The sequence below is a fragment of the Pezoporus flaviventris genome, unplaced genomic scaffold (assembly GCF_033815535.1).
Source record: "Pezoporus flaviventris isolate CSIRO_AGI_PZ_B2104156 unplaced genomic scaffold, CSIRO_AGI_Pfla_v1 ptg000036l, whole genome shotgun sequence".
NCBI classification, from domain to species: Eukaryota; Metazoa; Chordata; class Aves; order Psittaciformes; family Psittacidae; genus Pezoporus; species Pezoporus flaviventris.
This window is the reverse complement of record NW_026892584.1, coordinates 41,211,585-41,231,934: the sequence shown is the minus strand read 5'-3', so window position 1 is coordinate 41,231,934 and position 20,350 is coordinate 41,211,585. Positions and strand designations below refer to the sequence as shown.

The 20,350-nt window shown below is 39.7% G+C and overlaps 2 protein-coding genes across 8 annotated transcripts in view; both read left to right on the top strand.

Moving 5' to 3' along the window:
- Positions 1 to 263: 263 nt before the first annotated feature.
- On the top strand, positions 264 to 3,908 carry ATP5MJ (ATP synthase membrane subunit j). Of its 2 annotated transcripts, none has more exons than XM_061464138.1 (4): positions 264 to 405; positions 1,309 to 1,432; positions 2,828 to 2,848; positions 3,709 to 3,908. In XM_061464138.1, exons 2-4 carry the CDS (start codon positions 1,309 to 1,311, stop codon positions 3,732 to 3,734), a joined length of 171 nt encoding a protein of 56 aa, XP_061320122.1. In that variant the 5' UTR covers positions 264 to 405; the 3' UTR covers positions 3,735 to 3,908. The 2 variants fall into 2 exon arrangements, with proteins under 2 accessions (XP_061320122.1, XP_061320123.1); XM_061464139.1 differs by lacking the exon at positions 264 to 405 and adding an exon at positions 825 to 863.
- The window catches only part of PPP1R13B (protein phosphatase 1 regulatory subunit 13B), an 87,029-nt gene continuing 70,499 nt past the window's right edge, over positions 3,821 to 20,350 (top strand). The window contains exons 1-2 of one of the 6 annotated variants that reach the window (XM_061464104.1): positions 3,822 to 3,941; positions 16,226 to 16,303. Coding sequence is in view for 2 of the 6 variants with exons in the window: in XM_061464110.1 (XP_061320094.1) it covers positions 17,492 to 17,500 (9 nt within the window). In the remaining 4 variants the exon portion in view is untranslated. The other 5 variants (XM_061464111.1, XM_061464110.1, XM_061464108.1 and 2 more) reach the window with 5 other exon arrangements.

The following is a 20,350-nucleotide window of genomic DNA, read 5'->3' as shown; positions in this document are numbered from 1 at the left end:
GCCAATCCCAGCGTTGTCCTTGCACGGGGCTCCTAGTGCGTTCCTTTCGCGGGGGGCTGGAGTAAGGCGCTAAGAAAGGACTATGAGACTGCGCACGGGTCTGTACAGCGATATGAGCTCCTTGAGGGCTGGGCAAGGACCTGGAGCGGTTGAAGGGGAGCGGGGACGTGGCAGGACTTCGATGTTGAGGAGCGTGAGGTGCGGGCGGATGCAGGTAGAAACTGGGATATCGAGGGCGCTCTCGTCCTCCGCAGCGGTAGGGGGCGCTCCGCGGCAGCGGCGCCTGTCGCGTTCCAACGACTTTGCTGGGTGATGCGTCCTTTCCCAGCATCTCCCGCGGCGGTAGCGGAGGCGGTGTGTGCTCGGTGACCTTCTCTGGCAGCTGGGTCGCTTCCCGCTGTAACGGTGCGTCTCGGCTGGCCCGCTGCAAGCGGGCATCGCGGTGGTTGTCTCGGGGAGGTGGTTGTGGGTCAGCCTGGGAAAGGAGATATGGGGGGAGGAGAGATCAGCGGAGCTCAAGTCCTGCTGTTACTCCCTCCCCTCTCCATGGGCCTGGGGGTCAGGCCACGGTCGGGCAGCGAGTCCCCTGGGCTGCGCTGGGGTTATGGTGGTAGGCCAGTGAGAAAGCAAATTCAGCGTTAGCCCGGGTAGATTTGAAAACAGGCCTGGACGGCGTTGCGCCCATCCATGTCTTGGGGACAGGTTTCTGCCAGGTTTAACAGGGTGTTCCTGGGAAATAGCACTTACTTGGTGTTTTGTAGTGGTAGGAAGACCCTTTTTATTCAATTTCCTTATTTTTAGCAGAATGACTGCTACTCTGGCCCTGGTAATCTGAAACTACAAGTATTGGAAGCTCTGGGGAGGTGCAGTGTTCTTTATAGTATTGGTGAAAGCACAATACTGTTTCACGAAATCTGTCCACAATAATAAATTTGATAGAATTTAAATCCAAACACAATAAATGGGGGGGTTTCTATAATTATGCATTGATTACCATGAAGGTGCTTTAATGCTTTAACAAGCACATATATTTCCCAGTTGTGTGACGCTGGCTACCCTTGCCTCCTTTTATCAGCTGTAGTTTAATATTTTTTATTGTCTTAGCTCATAAGTTGTGACATTAACTCTGAATTTTTACTGCTGTGCTTTGGAGTATGTACTTCTGCATGTTTGGGGATTTTTTAAATTTTTTTTTTAAACATGTAAACTGCTGCTGATATGTATCAGGAGTGTGTATATACATTAGAAGTACAGCAGGTAAGAGGCCAGTTGCAAAACTCACCATGGCAAAACTCTTACAATTTTCAGATGATGCAGAACATGATTCCAAAGTCATTGAAAAGCATGAAATTCTACTTTACTACGGTATATCAAGAAATATGGGTTGGTGTAGCATTAACAGCTTATGCCTATTACAAAATTTCATATGGTGGTAAGTTACACGTTACAGTTTTCATTAGCTGTTACTTTATATATAAGGTTTGTAAATGACAATATCCTTAACAATTAGAAATCACTTCTTGAAAATACCTAGCAAACAAATTAACACTCTTACTTAAGTCCACATCTTTGCCATAAAAGTTTAGAATGGTGTCCAGATTTGAATTACGAACCAGCATAAGTTCCTCAGAGCAAAAGGGTATAACAGATCACAGTGTCTTGAAGGTCCTGTTGTTCAATTTAGGCTGTGTTGAAAAAATTCTAAGCCAAACCCTTTACTAGCTGTCACTAACAATGAAATGTTAGAGACTGTAAACAGAGTTGACAGGGAAAGGAACCCCTTGCTGTGGGAGCAGGTGAGTGATGTTACTTCAACATTTCTCTAGCTTTGTCCAAATAATTTGTAGCATGTCTAAAGCTGTTCACTACATTTACAAGTTTAAGTAAATAAAAGTAGTTGCACATGCAGAGAGGGGAAAAAAAAAATGTTAAATTTTGCTTTAACAATTTTGCTGAAAGAGAATTCAAAATTGACAGACTTTTCAAGTTTGTGTTCATGTCATGCTACTTTTCTTTTTATTTATGATTTAGATAATAGATGTGATGGTGTAGGGTTTTGAGGGCCAAAACCTTGATATGGTTCCCCTGGATGCTAAGCATTATTTTAAAGTGAAAATAGCTGTAGCCTTTTATGCAGTTTGGAGAACAATTTTGCAAATAATACGTATATTTGTAGAAGAGTATGTAATAGAATAATTTAGATTGGTTGGCATCTTTTGAGCTCACCTGGTCCAAACCACTGTTTAAGTAGTTAAATCAAAGGTAGATGAGGTTGTTCATTGCCATTAATTTGAATTTCAAATTAATGTATCCAAGGGTGGAGATTGAACAACCTCTTATGACAGTCTTCCTCATGAGGAATTTTTTCATCTATTTTTGTCTGATTGCTGTGAATCAGTATTTTAGGAGAACAATTACAATGGCAATGTAAACGAAACTATTTTACTCATAGAGGAAGATTGTAAAGCAAACTGTATTCTTACCACTTCAGTTTACATCCGTATGTTATGTCTGTGTATATCCATATATTATGTAAAAAAGTACCATTATGTATATGTTTCTTTTGAATTAAAGTAGGAAGTAAGATCTTGATGGCTGCAATTTCTAAATGCATGGAGCCTAGGTTAATTAAAAACAAACAACTTTTAAAAAATCAGTATCAAGTTTAGTGTCTTTTAAAGTGAAATGTATCATGGAAAATACATGTTGTACACTTGTTAGAGCTTGTTCAAGCTAAATTAGCAAATCATAAGTCATATAATTAAGTTTATCTGAAAAAAAAATTTTTTAAACTTTCATTGTTCAGCTTTTTTTTTTTTTTTTTCAGGAAAAAAAGCAGTGGCAGATAGTGAGTATTAAATATCTAATACCCTGTTCTATTTTTTTAAATGAGTGCAGTAAGAATTAACTTAGCATATTTTGTTTGTTGTTTAACTTACGGATTTAGAAAATATTTAGAGATTACTTCAAAATACGTAGCTTTAGTTGTATTGGTGGTTTTATAACCTAGAAACATCTTTGAGCTTGCACAGATGCTATGTCTTGTCTTAAACTGTCCTTTGCATAAGTTTTAGGGGTAGAATGACTTGGGGGGGGGGGGGGGGAGGAATTATTTAAAATAATAGTAAAAAACATTTAGTGGAATGGCTTAAATCAGCACAATCTCACAAGTAACTGCTGCTTTAGCTGTCAAGAAACTAAGAAGTGTAAACCTGTATTTTGAATGTGTATTTTAATGTTTTCTGTAATGTAGTGTTTAGATGTTTATGGACAGTTTCTTCTGACATCACACTGGAATTCAGTTTTCCATGAACTGCTGTATCTCAGTTAACATTCTGAGCCATGATAGATAGCCCATTTGCTTCCAGTTGAATTTGTGTATGCAAACATTATTTTTGTTTTTAAATGTGCAATTAGTGAAAATACTGCCCAGTTGAGTTAAGGATAATAGCATAAATAAACCTCAGTTTAGAAGGAACCCTTTACTGCCTATTAATAGTGCTTTAAAGCTTGCAAAGGAGGATTTTTAGTATTGACCAAGTTTATATATGTAGTTTGAGGGTTTTATTTGATACAGAATCTGCAATTTGACAAGAACCTGCCAGTTCATATGCTGAGATGTTAGTTTTCTCTTCTAGGTTCTGAACTGTGTTCCTGAGTTGATTTGCTCTACTGTTTGAACAGTCTAAATCGTGTCTTTTGTTTCAGAATCCTCTGGTGCTGGCCATCATTAAAGACCTCTTCTCTTCTTGGAAGTATGGATTTGTTGGTTCATCATCTTTACTGTAAATGAAGCAAGTTACAACCATAGGGAAGTTAATTCTAAAACTGTCCCTGATCCATCTGCTGTAATCAGAGACAGAAAAAAATCCATTGAGCAACAAGGAATTAAACATGTTGGACAAAGTGTCTTGGAGTGTATTGTTAACCTCATTTTTAGAGTAAGCATTTTTTGTTTTCTACAGTTCTTCCAAGTTCCATGTTAAACTTTTTCAGTAGTGCTTTGAAAAAGACCAAATTTATATCACTAAACTTTTTGATAGAATTAGATGACATTTCAAGCATTCTTTTTGTTTTCCTAATGATATCTTTTTTTTTGGCTAGGACTTTTGAAATTTACTTACTGCATTTACTTTTAAAATGTAAATGGTATGCCAAGTGTGAGGACTTAATTCTCAGCTTTTTGTCAACTTGTGGTGCAATAATTAACAGTAAAAAAAAAAGTTCTTTTTTAAAACCTCATAGTTTTTTAGGAGTTCTTAGTTCTATAAGGTTTAAAAGTAAAAACTGTATTGTTACTAAAACACAATGCAAAATGTTTACAAAGGTTTTTAAAAAGTACATTATTGGCAACTGTCATTTCTTGTCTTTCATATTCAGTTAGAGGTAAGGAATTACTCTGAAAGGCCCTTCCATTAACCACAAATTTTGCAAGGGAGTAAGTAATAATGTGCCCATATGGTAGGAGAAAATTTATGTTACATGTGCCCTCATCTGCCATTTAAGCTTATGAAATGATCAGAATTAAAAAGGAATGATGAAATCATGCAGTGTGGCAACAGTTAACATGAACATAAACAAACTTTGACTGGAAAAGGTTTTCTTTTTTCCTGAAAATTCAGAAGTAATATATGTATCAATAGGATGGGTCATTACGGCATTTTGCCGATAGCTGTTAAAGTAACTTCATAGCTAGTATCATATTTTGGAGACTTTATAAACTTATACTATCCTACAAAAATCAGTTTTTAAAATGGCACATACTGAATTCTGTACCAAGGACACACAGTGTATAAAATCAGAACTAGACTTCATATCATGTTCTGTTTAAATTTAGCTTAATCTGCTTTTGAGAAGATTAAGAGATTTAAGTCATTTTAATGACTTAATGCTTACGTACATCTTTTTAACTACTTCACTGAAACATCTTAAATCTTTCAGCTTGATTAAAGTTTTGCCTTTCAATCTCTCTGACTGTGGTATCTGGCAGTAACTTAAATATTTGGTACTTGAATACTTAGGAGCTTGATGTCCTTACCAGCTGATTAATTTCTTCAAAATGTATACCTCTGCTTAATAGCTATACATACTAGGAGTAAAATGCCAGTCATTTATCTGAAAGCTTTTTTAAAAAAGGTGGGTATAGCGTTACTCAGCCTGAAAAGAATAGGCAACATTGATCTTTTATGCATTCTTGGCATTTCTTCCACAGTTTTCCTTGTAGTTGCATCTTCCCTTGGTATGTGTTAGCTGGTTCATCACTTTCATCATTTCTGTATTGGTTTTTCAGTGTGTCCTCACCAAAGAAGAATGAATGAGAAATAGAAAGTTTTTTGGTTTTTTTTTTCTACATATAACTAAAACCATCAGGAAGAAGGGGACAGAAAATAAAATCTAGAATAAAATGGAGCTTCAAATGAACAGATGCTAGGCCAGTGGTGATTACAGGATGGGTCAGAGTTGTGGTGTAGTTAATAAGCAGTTAAGATTGAAAATTTATGCCAGGTAAGGAGCTATACCTGCATTTATAATGCAAATTTATGATCACTAAGTTATGGTTCCTAAGATACTACACATACTTCAAATGACCTGCTTTAGCAATTTACAATTACAGAGCTGAGGGAAAACAAGCTAGGGAAAAAACATTAATCACTGCAGGATTTGTTTCAACTTAGGTAGAGCCTATCACACTGGGACTGAGCTATATGAACATTCTGTCTCATCTCCTAAAAGTTAATTGAAATGCAAGTGGAGCTTCTGCTAACCTGCCCTGGGAGCAGAGTTAACTGCACTTTTAGGTAAACTTAAGCTGCTTCAACTTTTAATGCTGCTTGGTATTTGACTTGCTTGATTTTCTAGCAGGTAGAAAAAGTACATGTGGGCAGCAATATTTGAGTTACGAAAACTGCAATTTTTACTGAAATAATGCTACCTGCAACTGGTTTTTCTTCCGTTACTGCATCTAGGTCAGAAATTTCAATGAAGGTTGCTGAATGTTCCTTCCTGTTTGTGATTATTAACATACAAATATTTTCAACAAATACGGGAAGTAAATTTAGCGCTTCTATTTAAATAGTTTTCTTGTTTTGTTGTTTGTTTGTTTGTTTGTTTTTTCACTTGAGTAGGGTACTGAAGGAGGAAATTAACTTTCAGTGCCTTGACTCAAAAGCAGAAATTAACACAAAGATGATGTGTAACAGCTGTAGTACTATTTATGTACTTTCTGCTCCTCTTTGCTGAAGCATACTATATAGTATAAAAGACAGCAGAAGAAAGTTATCTAAGGTATCATAACTGCCATTTTTTTACTTTATAATGTGTAAAAGGAGTAGCCAGTTTTCTTTGCAGCAGTAGGATCTGGGGTGTAGCCATAGGTAGAGAAGCATTGTAAAGGAGTACCCTTGAAGTAAATGTTTTTACGTGCCTTTTTTTCCTAATTTAGCTAAGGTGATTTGTAAAGCTAACATAGAAAGGTTTTCCTGTTCCAGGTGAGTGTGTTATCTAGACAAGCTTCAGCTCCTGAACAAAACCTATTTTCTATGCAAATAACTAAGATCAGCACTTTAATCCATGGAGGTAATATTCATCATGATTCATAGTTAAACACTGGTGGGGGAAATACTTACTGCTCATTGGCACATCATGTTGTTTCCATTTAGCTGCTGCCTCTTTACATTGATGACATTTCTAAAACAGGATTACGTTTAAACTTTGTAGAGTAAAATAGTTCAGCAATTCCGTTTTTCTTTTGTTGCCTGTGATAAGGCATCAGCAGTGGCAGAAACCTGACTGTTTGCTACCTTCACAATGTTAGTAGAACAACAAAGTCCTGTAGTGGTTGAAAAGCCTTATTCAATTAGTGCAGCACCACCTTGAGCAAGTTTTGCTGTGGCACTGCCTTTTTGTTTGTTTGTTTGTTTTGGGTTTTTTTTTAATTTTTATTTTTAATCAGTACAGAATATGAGTAGGGAGCTGTATTAATAATGACAATGCTAATGCACGTGGTCTTTTTTACAGCATAAGTACTTCTGTACTTGCCTTTCCATGCTGTATCTTACTTATGGCCAGGATTTCAGACTGTGGAGCACTGAGATTCCTAGAACATTTTCAAGTGGTGTCCTACAATTGGGAATTTCAGAGTATCCCCTGCATGCTAATAAAGTATTATGGAATGCTCTAGGGAAGCAGCAAAACAGTCAGAGCCAAGGAAACATTAGTCACAGGGCCCAGCCTACTCAATCTCTTTAATGGCTAACTTGGAAAAAAAACCCAAATGTGTATTCATGTTAACTGGCAGGATGAGTTAAGTTGCAGGAAATGCTCTGAAGTAACTAAATCAGCTGAACTAGTCTCCTGTTTATCTGAATCATGATAGCAAACCACTGTTTGTAGTACAAATACAGCCTGATACGCAGCTTGTATGTGTATTGTACTTTAGTCCCCAAGGAAGGAAAACTATCAGGTGCTTGTTAGACAGGTGATTATATGTGACATCACCACCAGATGGCTGAAATGAAACTGAGGAAATCAACACTTGAAATCTATTGTTTCATTCATGGAAATCTGTAAAACTACTAGGAAGGAAAGAATAGTAAGACAGAGATTCCCTGAGGCATTAAACATGTTGGTTAACAATTTGGTAAATGGAGAAACAAGGAGTGACAAGACAGTGCTTGAACAGCATACTCTTCATACTATAATTCCATAACCTTTAGCAACTGACATTCAGCAGCTAATAGTCTCTTAACTTTAAGAATATAAAGTCATGTGACCCTGAGTTTGCAATTTACTAAGAACTTGTAAACAAGAAATTCCTGTACTCTGCTCCACTGCTGCAGGCAAACTACTTGGGAACAATTACTCTCCCCTAACTGAAAATGAACTGACCACCACAAGAACGGATTATTTGGAAGTTTTAATTAAATTCTGCTAAGGGTACTATGATGTCTTTGGTTGTGGCTTAACAGCATGGGTACTCTAGCAGGTACAGCAGCTTGTGAAGTTTCCACCCTTATACCACAGTGCCTTGCTCCTCATAGTTGTGCTGATACAACTATTTGTGAATTGGATCAGGCAATTTTTCATAATTTTGTATCTTTCTTCCCCTCTAAAATAACAAGCATTCAGGGTTTGTTTTGGGGTTGGTTTTGTGTGTGTGTTTCTTATTTATTTGGATCCATCTCTTGATCCCATTTACAGAGAAAGCTTCTTTGTAACTTGCATTACAGCACAGCAGCTTTTTTTTTGTGTGTGTGTGTCAGAAAAGGGGCAGAACAATCAGAATTTCTGGCTTCCCGTTCACTCATGCAGCTTTCCTAAGTCATTGTGTCCCTTACAATTATTTAATGGAAGTTTCCTCCTCATACCCAGCTACACACATGATCAAAGTACTGTCTCTCCCATAAAAACTGTCATCACTGTCAACACTCAGAGGAATAAAAGACTGCAGAACTCCACCCTGTATGCAAATCAGGAATGTCAGCCTGTGCTTCAGCAAAAAGGCAGAACCTTAGTTGCTTCCTCCCTGACAGCACATCGCTTTCTCAAGTTTATAGCTTCAGTTAATTGGGACAAACGAACACACAAGTAGGGAACAGGGAGAATAATTGTACCACCGCAATATCCTAATGCTCAATGCTTGCTCACAGGAAGAGTGCATTTAGTAGTACAGGATAAATTTGGTAGTGGTTCTTCAAATTACTGTTTTTCATCAAATGAAAATACACTTAATTATTATGACCTTCAAAAAACGTAAAGTAACTTTTCAATTGACATGGCCTTTAACTACTTTATATCACAATAACGTCAGGTAACTGCTGGAACAGACAAGTGAGATTTTTTTATCGCTAATGAAGTGTGTTTGCTAGGAAATGATAATAGGGATTATGTGGGTGGTAGAACTAACAGCAGTATACTGAATGAATCCCATCTGTGATGACTACTGCCTACACAAATTTTTCCTGCAGTATCGGTTGTAGTCTTCATTTCTTGTTTTAACCTGTTGTGTTTGATAATACTAAGAATTCCTGCAATTAAGGGGGAAATCTTTAGGTATGAAACAGAAACTGTTGTGAGCTATTTCATATGGAATGCTATATAAACAAGCAAAATGGCAACAGTTAAATTGAATATAACCAGAGGATTACAGGAGGTAAAAGGATGGATTATTAAAATGGATTAGGATGTGAACAGGGATTTCATACAGAACCAGGAATCCAGAAAAGGATACCCTTTTTGGCTGGGGGTCTACTCAAAAGCATTTCAGTTTTTTTTAATTAACTCCATTATTTATCTTGAGGATATATATGTATCAGTCTCAAGCTATACTTTTTTGCAGCACTGTTCTTTACTCTTGATGTTTCAGGTATATCTGTACAGAAAAAACAGCCTTGTTTAAATTCTCTTAAATCTAACATTACAATTCTTTCCTTGTACTCCCTCTGTTATATTGGACATATCATACCACATACAGCTTGAGAAGAAAATTTTTCTGGTCCCAGTTGGTACATCAAAACAGTTTAATTAGGAAAAATTAAATGATGCATTTATTTCAGTAAGATAGGAATTGGAGTCATACCAGTTCTAACAAGGGCTCTGACTCTTGTTTCAGTAAACACCAAGACATAAATACTTTTCAACATACTTTGGTTTAGTTAATTCTTTTGGAGTAATGCAACTAGAAAAGGAATCCTGCCAAAAATGTTTTTACTTTGCTTTCAGATTATGTATTATTATTAATACTAACCAGCACACCTCTTCAAATTCAGGCTACTAAATTAAATGTGTACTCAGGCTTGTCTAGGACAGAAATAGAAGGCAAGGAAAAGAAAATTGTGCAGAACTCTCACATACCAAGTGGAAGAAAAAGAGAAAAGATGTAAGTTACTTTACCTTATGCTGTAGCTTGTCCATTTATAGAATAGAAATACTGGTTCTCTATCAATTTTTGGTAACTGGAAAGCCCCAAAAGTGATCACTTAAGGTGTTAAAGTTTTTTTTAATACATATTTGAGATGTATATGTATAGCACAGAAATATTTTCCATAGAGGCATATCTTAAATCATAACCATTTCCTGTTTCACAACTGTAATGATGTATTTAAACACATTCAGTACTCTTACTGTAATTTTTGAGGAAACTTACCTTGTGTATTCTGATCTCTAAAATCTGATGAGTACAGATAAATACAGCAACCTGGTCTAGTGGAAGGTATCCCTGCCCATGTCAGGGGGGGTGGAACTAGATCATAGAATCATAGGACAGTTAGGGTTGGAAAGGACCTTAAGATCATCAAGTTCCAACCCCCCTGCCATGGGCAGGGACACCTCACACTAAACCATATCACCCAAGGCCTCATCCAGCCTGGTATTGAACACTGCCAGGAATAGAGCATTCACAACCTCCCTGGGCAACCTATTCCAGTGCCTCACCACCCTAACAGAAAAGAATTTCCTCCTTACATCCAACCTAAACTTCCCCTTTTTAAGTTTTAACCCGTTACCCCTTGTCCTATCACTACAGTCTCTAACGAACAGTCCCTCCCCAGCATCCCTATAGGCCCCCTTCTGATACTGGAAGGCTGCTATGAGGTCTCCACACAGCCTTCTCCAGGCTGAACAGCCCCAACTTTCTCAGCCTGTTTTCATACAGGAGGTGCTCCAGTCCCCTGATCATCCTCGTGGCCCTCCTCTGGACTTGTTCCAACAGTTCCATGTCCTTTTTATGTAGGACCTTGCACTTGTCATAGTTAAACTTCAGGAGGTTGGCATCAGCCCACCTCACAAGTATGTCAAGGTCCCTCTGGATGGCATTCCTTCCCTCCAGCGTATCAACCGAACCACACAGCTTGGTGTCATCAGCAGACTTGCTGAGGGCGCACTCAATCCCACTGTCCATGTCAGTGACGAAGATGTTAAACAAGACTGGTCCCAACGCCGATCCCTGAGGGACACCTCTTGTTACTGGTCTCCAGCTGGACATTGAGCCATTGGCCACAACTCTTTGCGTGCGGCCATCCAGCCAGTTCTTTATCCACCAAGTGGTCCATCCATCAAATTGTCTCTCCAATTTAGAGACAAGGATGTGTATTTCTGAGGTCCCTTCCAAGCCAAACCATTCTATAATTCTGATTCTATAATACACAGACAAAACAAGGTAAATAATGTTATTTACAGGATTGTAGTCCTAATGGTGCAGTTTAAATAGTAATTATAAACAGATTTTTAAGAAAGAAACACATTTAATTTGGTTTATAATTTCTTTCTCCTACTATATATGAGTATTCTTCCCATGAAGACGTTTTTCCTCCAAGCCTCCTTTGCACATCACGTTTTCTCAGTAATTGCTGAAAAATGTTCTCCAGTATATCCCACGTTTCAGAATCGAGCAGAGGATTTGCCTAATCTCCCCTTGCAAGCTGCAGTCCTTTGAGTTCACCCATTGCCAGCTACAACAGCAGGAAGCATAAGCTCCATTACATTGTAACTTCTGCATGTTTTTTTTCCTATTAGACCTACTTATCTCAAGTAAGCTAACCAAGTAAAAGACATATTCTAGAAGAAGATAACACATTTCCAATTGGGAATTACTGGGTTTGGATATGGAAATAATACAAATCTGCATCTGATCCAGCAGTAAACATAAGGAAGCGGACTGTTTTCAATTATAGTAAGTAAAGTAGTTGCTCGTTTTAAACAAGGAAGTGATGATTATAGAAAATTTGAAGATTAGTTGCCTACCATTTTTGCAGTGTGGGGTAAAAACTAATCATGCATCACACAATTCTGCACTAGGCCTTTAGCTGAGAGGAAATAACTGAAATCAGTTCAGACAGAAGCTGTTAAAAACACTTGAGTACTTGATTCACTAAAGAATGGCTGGGATACCGGAGAGCAATTTTAGATTTATAGTAACAAATTAAATGGCTGGACTCAATCTTAAATACGACCCATCCTTTTTCCCCTCAAACTTTAGCCAAATGGTACACCCAAAATGAAGTGGCCTGTAAAAAATGAGTAAAGAGTGAAGGATTGACTTGTTGCTCAATCTCCTCACTATTTAATGTTTCAACTAATAACCCATCATTTAGTCATGTTTCAGTATGCCCCACACTCATGGGCATACTGAAAATTTACAAAAAGCTGATTTTTGTAAAGAAACATCTTGAGAGCCAAAATAGTTACAATCCTAAAGATACAAGCAGAGAGAAACACTCCCAGGACATTTAAATTTTTTTTTCTCTACTACTTTGTATATAGTTAATGGTTTCATCATTATAAATTACAGGGGAGCAGAACAAGACTTTTCTGTCTGTAAACGTGATGGCATGTAATCTGTATTACAGTGCTGTTTCTTCTGTAGCTACAACATAAAAAATTAACAATACCTGTTACTGTAGTTACTGAGAGTATAGCAATGAGGCCACAGCACTCTCCACTATAGACGTATGCTATTTTGCATCATGTGTATTGGATTAAGCATACAATTTATGTTACTGTTTAAAGAAAGTACATCTCTCATCCACCAAATGCAGGGCTGAAACACATGATGTATCAGATATCCAAATCCCCAAGAAGAACATGCAGCTATGCTGTATACAGATCATACGGCTTCACTCCTGCTTTAATTGTTATACTCCTTTGCAGAATGATGCACTGAGTGGATTGTGCACTGAGTGGATTGTGGATGGCAACTTCAGAACTTTAGTCATCTAGTCCAACACACATTACTTTAGAATAATACAAGGTAGTGATAAAAAAGTATCTTTCTCTTGTTCACGTGTCTCCAGTACCGTGTAGAAAACAGGCATCAAAGTGTTTCCTTTAGATTATTATTTATAGTTTATCTCTGAACAGGTTTGGTGGGGTTTAAAATGCATTGGCTGTATATGAATTCAAAAACAGCAGTCTATGACTATTGTTCAGTATGAATTCCTTCTTGTTGCAACCTTAGGAAGTCAGCTTCACGTTGGAATTAGAGGTTATTTAAGGTCACAGTAATAAAATATCTTTAAATATACACAGTTACTTTACACAGTATTTCATTAAAGATTTTAAGCTGCTTGCTGTGAAACTCCGGAAACACTTCAACTTTTTGTTTGTATCATCACATAGCACTACACCTGCGTGTTTGCCTGGCAAGTTAGAAGTACATCTGTGACTCCACTTCTAAAATTGATTAGCTACTCATGACCAGTTCTTCCTGCATTACAGCCAATACAAAATGTAATTTTTGAAAGGAGAGTTGTATTCTGTAATAAAGGAATCTATCCATTTAGAAAGGATACATCATTTTTTTATATATATATACACATACACTCGTACCTTTACCCCCTTTTTAGAGATTTTATTCTGCCAGTTGTGAGGAAACCCATCCTAACTGTAGCCATCCAAAAGCCTGCTCTCTAATCTGACCTAGTCATTCAGGCTTCATCTTAAATCTATAGAGATAGGCACCTTCAAAGAACAAGAGATTTAGATAGTGGGATGAGTATCTTAGCAAGGAATGAATAGCCTGCAGAACTGCCTCCTTCCCTCCCCATCTCAATTTATCTATAGTGATAAATATAGCTTAGGTGACTGATTGAGACTACACACATAACTTCCTAGATTACTAAACTTGAATAAGATGGAACCCACCCTAAATGTTTGACCTCTGAGACTGTTTCTGGCTATAAATGGGAATACCTGTTATGTAAAGTAATACCACATGAAAAGAAAAAGTGTTAATTAAAAATAAATACTTATTTTCCTGTGATACTTACAAAGCCTGAAAACATTTTCCTATGCTCTAGAAAAGCATCTTAACAAGTTAATGAAAAACTGAAGAAAATTTGGATGTGACGAAGTAGGAAAGCTCATTTTCCTCCTTTTGTCTATGTATAAAAAGGAAGTAGGAGATATTCAGACCTGGTAGTTTTAAAAACTTTAGAAACATGTACATTTGAAAATCTTGCTAGAAGATACTTGAAAGACAAAAGTGGAACTGGAACTTCATAAGGAGTGCGCCTGAAATCTCATTAGTCTCCTACCTGTATCTTTAGGAATCTCTGCTTGTCCTAAGCAAAGCATTGTGCATGATAGAGTAAGAGGCCTGCCAATTTATCAAGTGCAGTTAATTTCCCTTTTCAAAACATATTCTGATAATTTTCCTCTGTGTACCCATAAGTTTCGAGTAATTTAAAAAAACACTAAAATGATAGTTTATACATTTCAATCAAATTTCAATTTCTGCCTGAACACAAGCTCAGCACAAATCTCAGTAACCCATACCCTAATAAACATAATAAACAGTAACCCTTCATCTTTTGATGCAAGTTGAATAAATCTCAAGCTACAGTGGCTTCAATTTGGAAAGTTAAATAGGATTGCTCTAGATTTTTTTAAGAACCAAGAGTGTAAAAAGTATTTGCATAACGTGTTTTAATACTTACACCAACAAATAAGCACAAACCCTTTCCTTTAGAAAAAGGCCAGCAAAATTAAAACACTTCTCACGAAAGCAGCGTATTTGGAAGCAAGCAAAAAAGCAAATTACTTGAATCAGATACTTGAATCTGGCTTTATCTCTTTCTATAGCCACATTCTCTTACCTTATCTTCTTCCGCATTCCCCAAATCATGGCTGCTTTCACACAGCCTCGCTTATCTAAGACAGGCAACTAACTTACAGATATCACTGGCTCCTTTGGTCAAGCAAGATAATTTCTGCAAAGCTGGACCAGTCATTTTGTTTGGAAATGCATGGTCAATGGGGGGAAAACTTCTACGTTACTGAAAATAACCATTTTGCTGATCACAGTAAACAAAATATTTGTAGCTACAAGTCAGAATCAGAAGATTTTATAATGACTGCTCTGACCCTTGACTGCTGAGTTATTTCCAAAAAGATCATTCGGTGAGGGAGGAGGTGTTACTTAATTTACCATACTGCAGGGAAACTTTTAAGTCTTATGCTTTGTAAGTATTGGTTAATTTTATTTTTCTTCCCTCATTTCTATGGGAAAATAGAGATGGGAAGGGATAAAGCAAGTGGTTTGTTTTTTTACCAAGGGAAGCAAAACCGGGAGTAAGAACAGGCTTGCAAATATGTAGTCTGCCTTTTCTGAAGATGTTTCCTCTTCCACAGTATCCAGTCTGTCTGGTTGCTACATTGGCTGAACCTGCTTCTGCCAAAAGCAATTCAGGGTTGACAAACTTTTATACTGGAGGCCATTATTCCAACAGAGGTATTGCATGGAGGAGTGCCTTCATTCCCAATAGCAACTGTCTACACCATATTCTCCCACTTTTCATTTTGTCTGTTCCTGCTGTTGCAATGTAATAGTGGGTTAATATTTATAGTATTTTAGGTTTTATTATCAATCACTGAGAACAGGGAGAAGTCAGCTGTAAAGTATACCTGCAAAGAAATAACAGACCATCATTTAAGGATGATGGCAAAAAATCTAATCTGGTTAATGAGAAAGACTAGTTTTAAAAGAACAAGTGTGACAAAAGATGTACAATTCTGTTGTTAGAGTTTTAGGAGTTAGATTTTGTTAAAATTAGAATAACTACAAATAGTAAGAGGACAAGTAAATTTCACTGCTGTTTTGTTCACTGAAGTTCAGTATAAATTTGATTAATTCCCTCTTTTTCTTTTTTAAGATACGTAACTACAAGCCTATTATAGCCCCTTTCATTTCAGGTCAGCCTCGTAGCAGGGTTAATACTACTGTCCTGAGTAGACCTTGGAGTTCTCTATTGGGTCTGAAGTATCATAGTCTCACCTATCTCCAGAGTTGTGTGCACGAGGTAGAATTGCAGTTTACAGGAAACCTAGTATAACAGTGTCACTGTCAGTGAGCAGCACTCCCAGCAGTACTTGCAAAATAATTTCAAACTGACAAAGTATTATCTTGTGATGCAAGTAGATTTTTCCTATAGGACCAATTTATTAAAAGCAGCAGAAGCTTTGACCTGTTGCAAAGCTGATACTGGAGCATGCAAACACACTGACATGTATATACGAGGACATGCAATGAAACCTTGGGCATGTATGTATTATTTTAAGGTCATTCACACATTTATCTGTTATAGGATCTTACATCAATAAGTTACATTTAACATATGAGCTTGTATTTGGGATTAATATGCTATTACCACTTACCCTGAAAGTTTGAAACAGAATCTAAGCTTCTCTCAATAATTTGCCAAGTTACTTTATTCTTTTTTTTCACTCCTAGCTGAGATCTGCCAGTGTTCTACAAATAAAGTAACAAAGACTGGAAACCAGCCACTTACAGAAAGAGTTGAAGCACTGGGTATGTCCATGTATTCCGTAGATACAGATTTAAGACTTACAGCAATATGAAATTTGTCTACATTGCATGTGGTGCAGTACTAACATATGGTGATGTTTTGACTTAAGAGTTGAGCTTCACTTCTCCCAAGCTGTTAATTTTCATCTTGGTGGTGTAGCTCTACAGAATGAGACACCAGAAACCGAGGGGACTAAACCTCACTTTTAATCACAAGACCGAATCTCATGGGAGCCCGACATCAGGGTCTGGCCAGATACACCTTCCCTCCTGCTGCAGTAGTGGGGGCTGTCCACTGGACAGGTTTCACACGGAACGCACAGGTGAAGGGACGGTAAAACGAGGGTGACGCTACGCGTGACCTTATTCTCGCTAGAGGACAGCGAGGCATCGAGGTGCGTTTAGATGGACCACGATCAGCTGTGGGAAGAGGGCTGGGCCTCTCCTGCGGCCCACCTGCTTCCCGACAGAGGCTGACTGCGCTGCGTTCTTCCAGCCTGCTCCCCCGCGCGCCTGGCGGGTCGTGCCGCCCTCCTCCGTCCCCCAGCGCGCAGCGACGGAGCCGGGCCGAACCGCTCCCTCGCTACCACATTCCCCGCATTCCAGGGGCAGAAAACGACGAGGGCCGCGGCCCCCGGGCAGCCCTCCCAGAAAGAGGCGGTGCCCACCGGCAGCCTGGCCCCGGGGCAGTGGTGAGGGAGACCGGGCCTGAAGCGGTGCCGCAGCGATAACCCACGGGAACCGGCCAGCTCCCACCGAGTCTCCACAGAAGAGCTCTCTTTACAGAGCACCGGTCACGTGCAGCAAGGAGGCGCGCACCCGCGCCACGACGGCCGTGCGCGCGCCTCCCGCCGTCCCGCCCCCGGCTCTTCCCGCCTCGGCCAATGGTGCCGCGGCGACGGTTAACCCCTGGTGGGGCGGCGCGGGCGGAGCAGAGCAGGAAGCGCCGAGGGAAGGAGGCAGGAGGCCGCCGCGCCGAGAGGAGGAGGAAGGGGGTTGGGAACCTGGCCGTCGGCGCCGCCGCCGCCTCTTCCTTCCGCCCGCCCGCTGTGGCGAGTGAGGCGCACGGGAGGCACCTGTCACAGCCGCCAGGGCGAGCGCGGCGTCCTCCACAGTGAGAGTAGGCGCAGGAAAGGCCCGGCACAGCACGGTGGCAGCCTCGGTGAGGTTGGCTGGAGGACAGCTGCGGAGATGATGCCGGTGAGTGGGAAGGGTTTGAATTCGCGACGTTGCCTTCCCGGCCTGGCGCCGCTCTGCCGGGCGATGGGACGGCTTGCGTTTTCCTGTGGGGCTGGCGGAGGCGGATGGAGTGCGCGGCCCCACCGTCATCCTGCCTGTGCTCCGGCCAGCACGGGCAGAGGGCTACGGTGCAGCGGCGCCGCCGTCAGGTTCCCCGCCGGGGGTGGGGCCGCCGGTCCCTGGCTTCCTGGGGGACACGACTCGCTCCCGCTGCTCCCCTCAGAGAGGGGCTGCCGCTCCTCTCCGCCAGCCGAGGCACTCTCGGCGTCGCACCGGCTGTGACAGGTCTAGGGCCGCGTTCCCCCGGGCTCTGCCCTTGCGCCTACCCGAGAGGGCTCCTAGCCGCCCTCGGCGCCGTCTTGGCCCGCGGCAGTTTCGGCGAGGGGTGCGGGCCGTTGGGGGAGCCGGCTGTTAGCCTCCGAGGCCCGAGTGAGGCGCGGGTGGGTTTTCTGTGTTTGTATGAGTGGGTGTGCGGGGGGGAGCATGTTTGTTTGGTTTGGGTTTTTCCTTACAAGCACTGATTCTTCGTCGCCCGGGTGTGGGGAAGGGTTAACCGGTCCCGGCGCAGGCGGCCCGGGCCCTTAGGCCGGCTGTCAGGCGAGTGCAGGCGGCAGCTTTATGCCAGCCTCGGCACCTTTGAAGGGAAGGCGGTCTCCCTCCTCGGTGTCTGCCGTCTCTTTTGTGAAACCGTCGCTTGTTTACCGGAGATAAGCCCTTTCATTTTCCCGCAAACAACCTTGGCTGTCTTCTGTGACAGAATCTCTCCGTTTCCCTCCCATCTCCTTCCCTTCCCCTTTCGCTATGGGCTGGTGCAGTGGTCGGAAGAGAGTTGTTCTTGATGACTGTTCGTTTTATGACAGGATCCTCTGAGGCTGAGTAATAAACAATTACATTCCTTTTCCTAATTTCTTTCAAACTCTAGTCTCAAACGTGGGTTTATGAGTTACTCCATATAAAGGAGTATCTCCCAGGTTTTCTCTAATTCAAATAGAAATGAGCTTTTTATTTACAGCTCCTCTGCAGCGTTTGCAACCAAAGCACTGCAGCAGAATGCTTCTCAGTGAGAATATTAAACAAGACTTTTACGAAATTTTATCACTCTAACTTGGTTTCGTGACTGAGAGGAGGAAATAAATAGCTTAAACTAGATGCAAAATTTCAGATTGAAGAGTACAGGTAGTGTTTAAAAAAAAACAGGTATTATGACAAGCTTTTTAATATGATGTGCTCTTTAACTTCCAATTGCTAGGTACCAAAATATTCTGTTGACACTGTAGAGGAATTTCAGTGCACTAGGCATACTAGAAACAAGCAACAAAGTTCATTGAATTACAGGCTTGTTCCATAAACATATGGATGTTAGCTTGTAAAAACAAAACCAAGGTGACTGTCAGCTTTTGCAGCTTCCATCGTAACTCGGCTTTAGATTCATAAAATTCTCATTGAAAAAAATTAGCATGTCAGTGATACGCTAGGTCAGAACAAATGTATTCAGTTCCCATTACTAACCCACGTGTGGGTTTCAGGCTGATGTCATAACTTCTGTAGTGCAGTGATTGACTCTTTAGAGAAAGACTTCCTTTACCGTTTTCTTTCTGCCACTGTGTCTTGTTACCTTCGTGGTTATTTAAATATAGCAGTTGTTTGTGCTTACAAAATTCAGACTTTATTATGTTTTTGAAACACACTTCAAAGCATTTTTAGTACTGACAGTTGCATTTTAATAAAAACGAATTACCTTGCTATGGTGGTAGTAATGCAGATTAGAACTTATTGGGTCTGAATCATGAAATAATAAATATTTTACTTCTCTGAAGAGCTTTCAGATGCTGTTCTGGACAACTGATCATAAGGTAGTCAGGAATATGTGTATTTAAATGGACACCGTGACAGTGCTTTTAGTTTTCCAGGTTCTCAGCTATTTTATTCCTGAACTGCAAGGATGAAAAAAACCAACCACATTTACTGGAATACAATAGCAAAGTGATGTGAACGTATGGTTGTAGAACTGGACCAAATGTTTTGGTTATCTTTACTTGAGATTTTGAATTCTGAAGATGGAAACGGTAGAGATTTCACTTGTTAGGTGATGGAATTCCTTGAATTCACATTCCTAGAAACTTTTTTCCTCCCTGGTCCTTTTTTATTTTTTATTTTTTAATACACTTAATATAAGCAAATAATAGAAAGAGGAGAGACTTCAGTATTACTAGACTTGAACAGTTGTAACAAGTGGGTACTGCTGCAGTCTTGTGTCAACAAATTAAAATGAAATGCTGTCAAACGTTTTAGTTCCTTATTACTTACATTTATCAGATTTGAAGTAATTGAGGACAGTTTCTGATTTTTATTTTATATTAATTCTGTACAACAGTTTTAAATAATGAAGTCTTACCTAAAGCATGGAAGATGGAATTATCTGTTTCCTCTTTCCGTATGTTTTGTCAGACTTTTGTTCCCATCCCTTGCAGGAGCAGAGTTACTTCTGAGAGGTTCTTATCATTTATGATTTCTTTTGTGACCAGGATACCTCCCGCTCTGTTCCTTGGTGGATTTTTCATATTGGTTCATGTTGCTTACTCTACTTTGGTTTTGAAAAAAAGAAAAATAACTGTTTTCTTGGTCTTGAACACAGTTGGGCTTCAAGAAGCAATAATGATGTGGACTGCACTGTTCTCACTTACTGTTTTTTAGCTTTGCTGACAAGGCACATCTGTCATAAACTCGTTCATTGCCTTCAGGACATAAGGCATGTGTGAGTAGCATATGATGTTACACTGAATATCACCTCTATGAAGGAACTTACTGAAA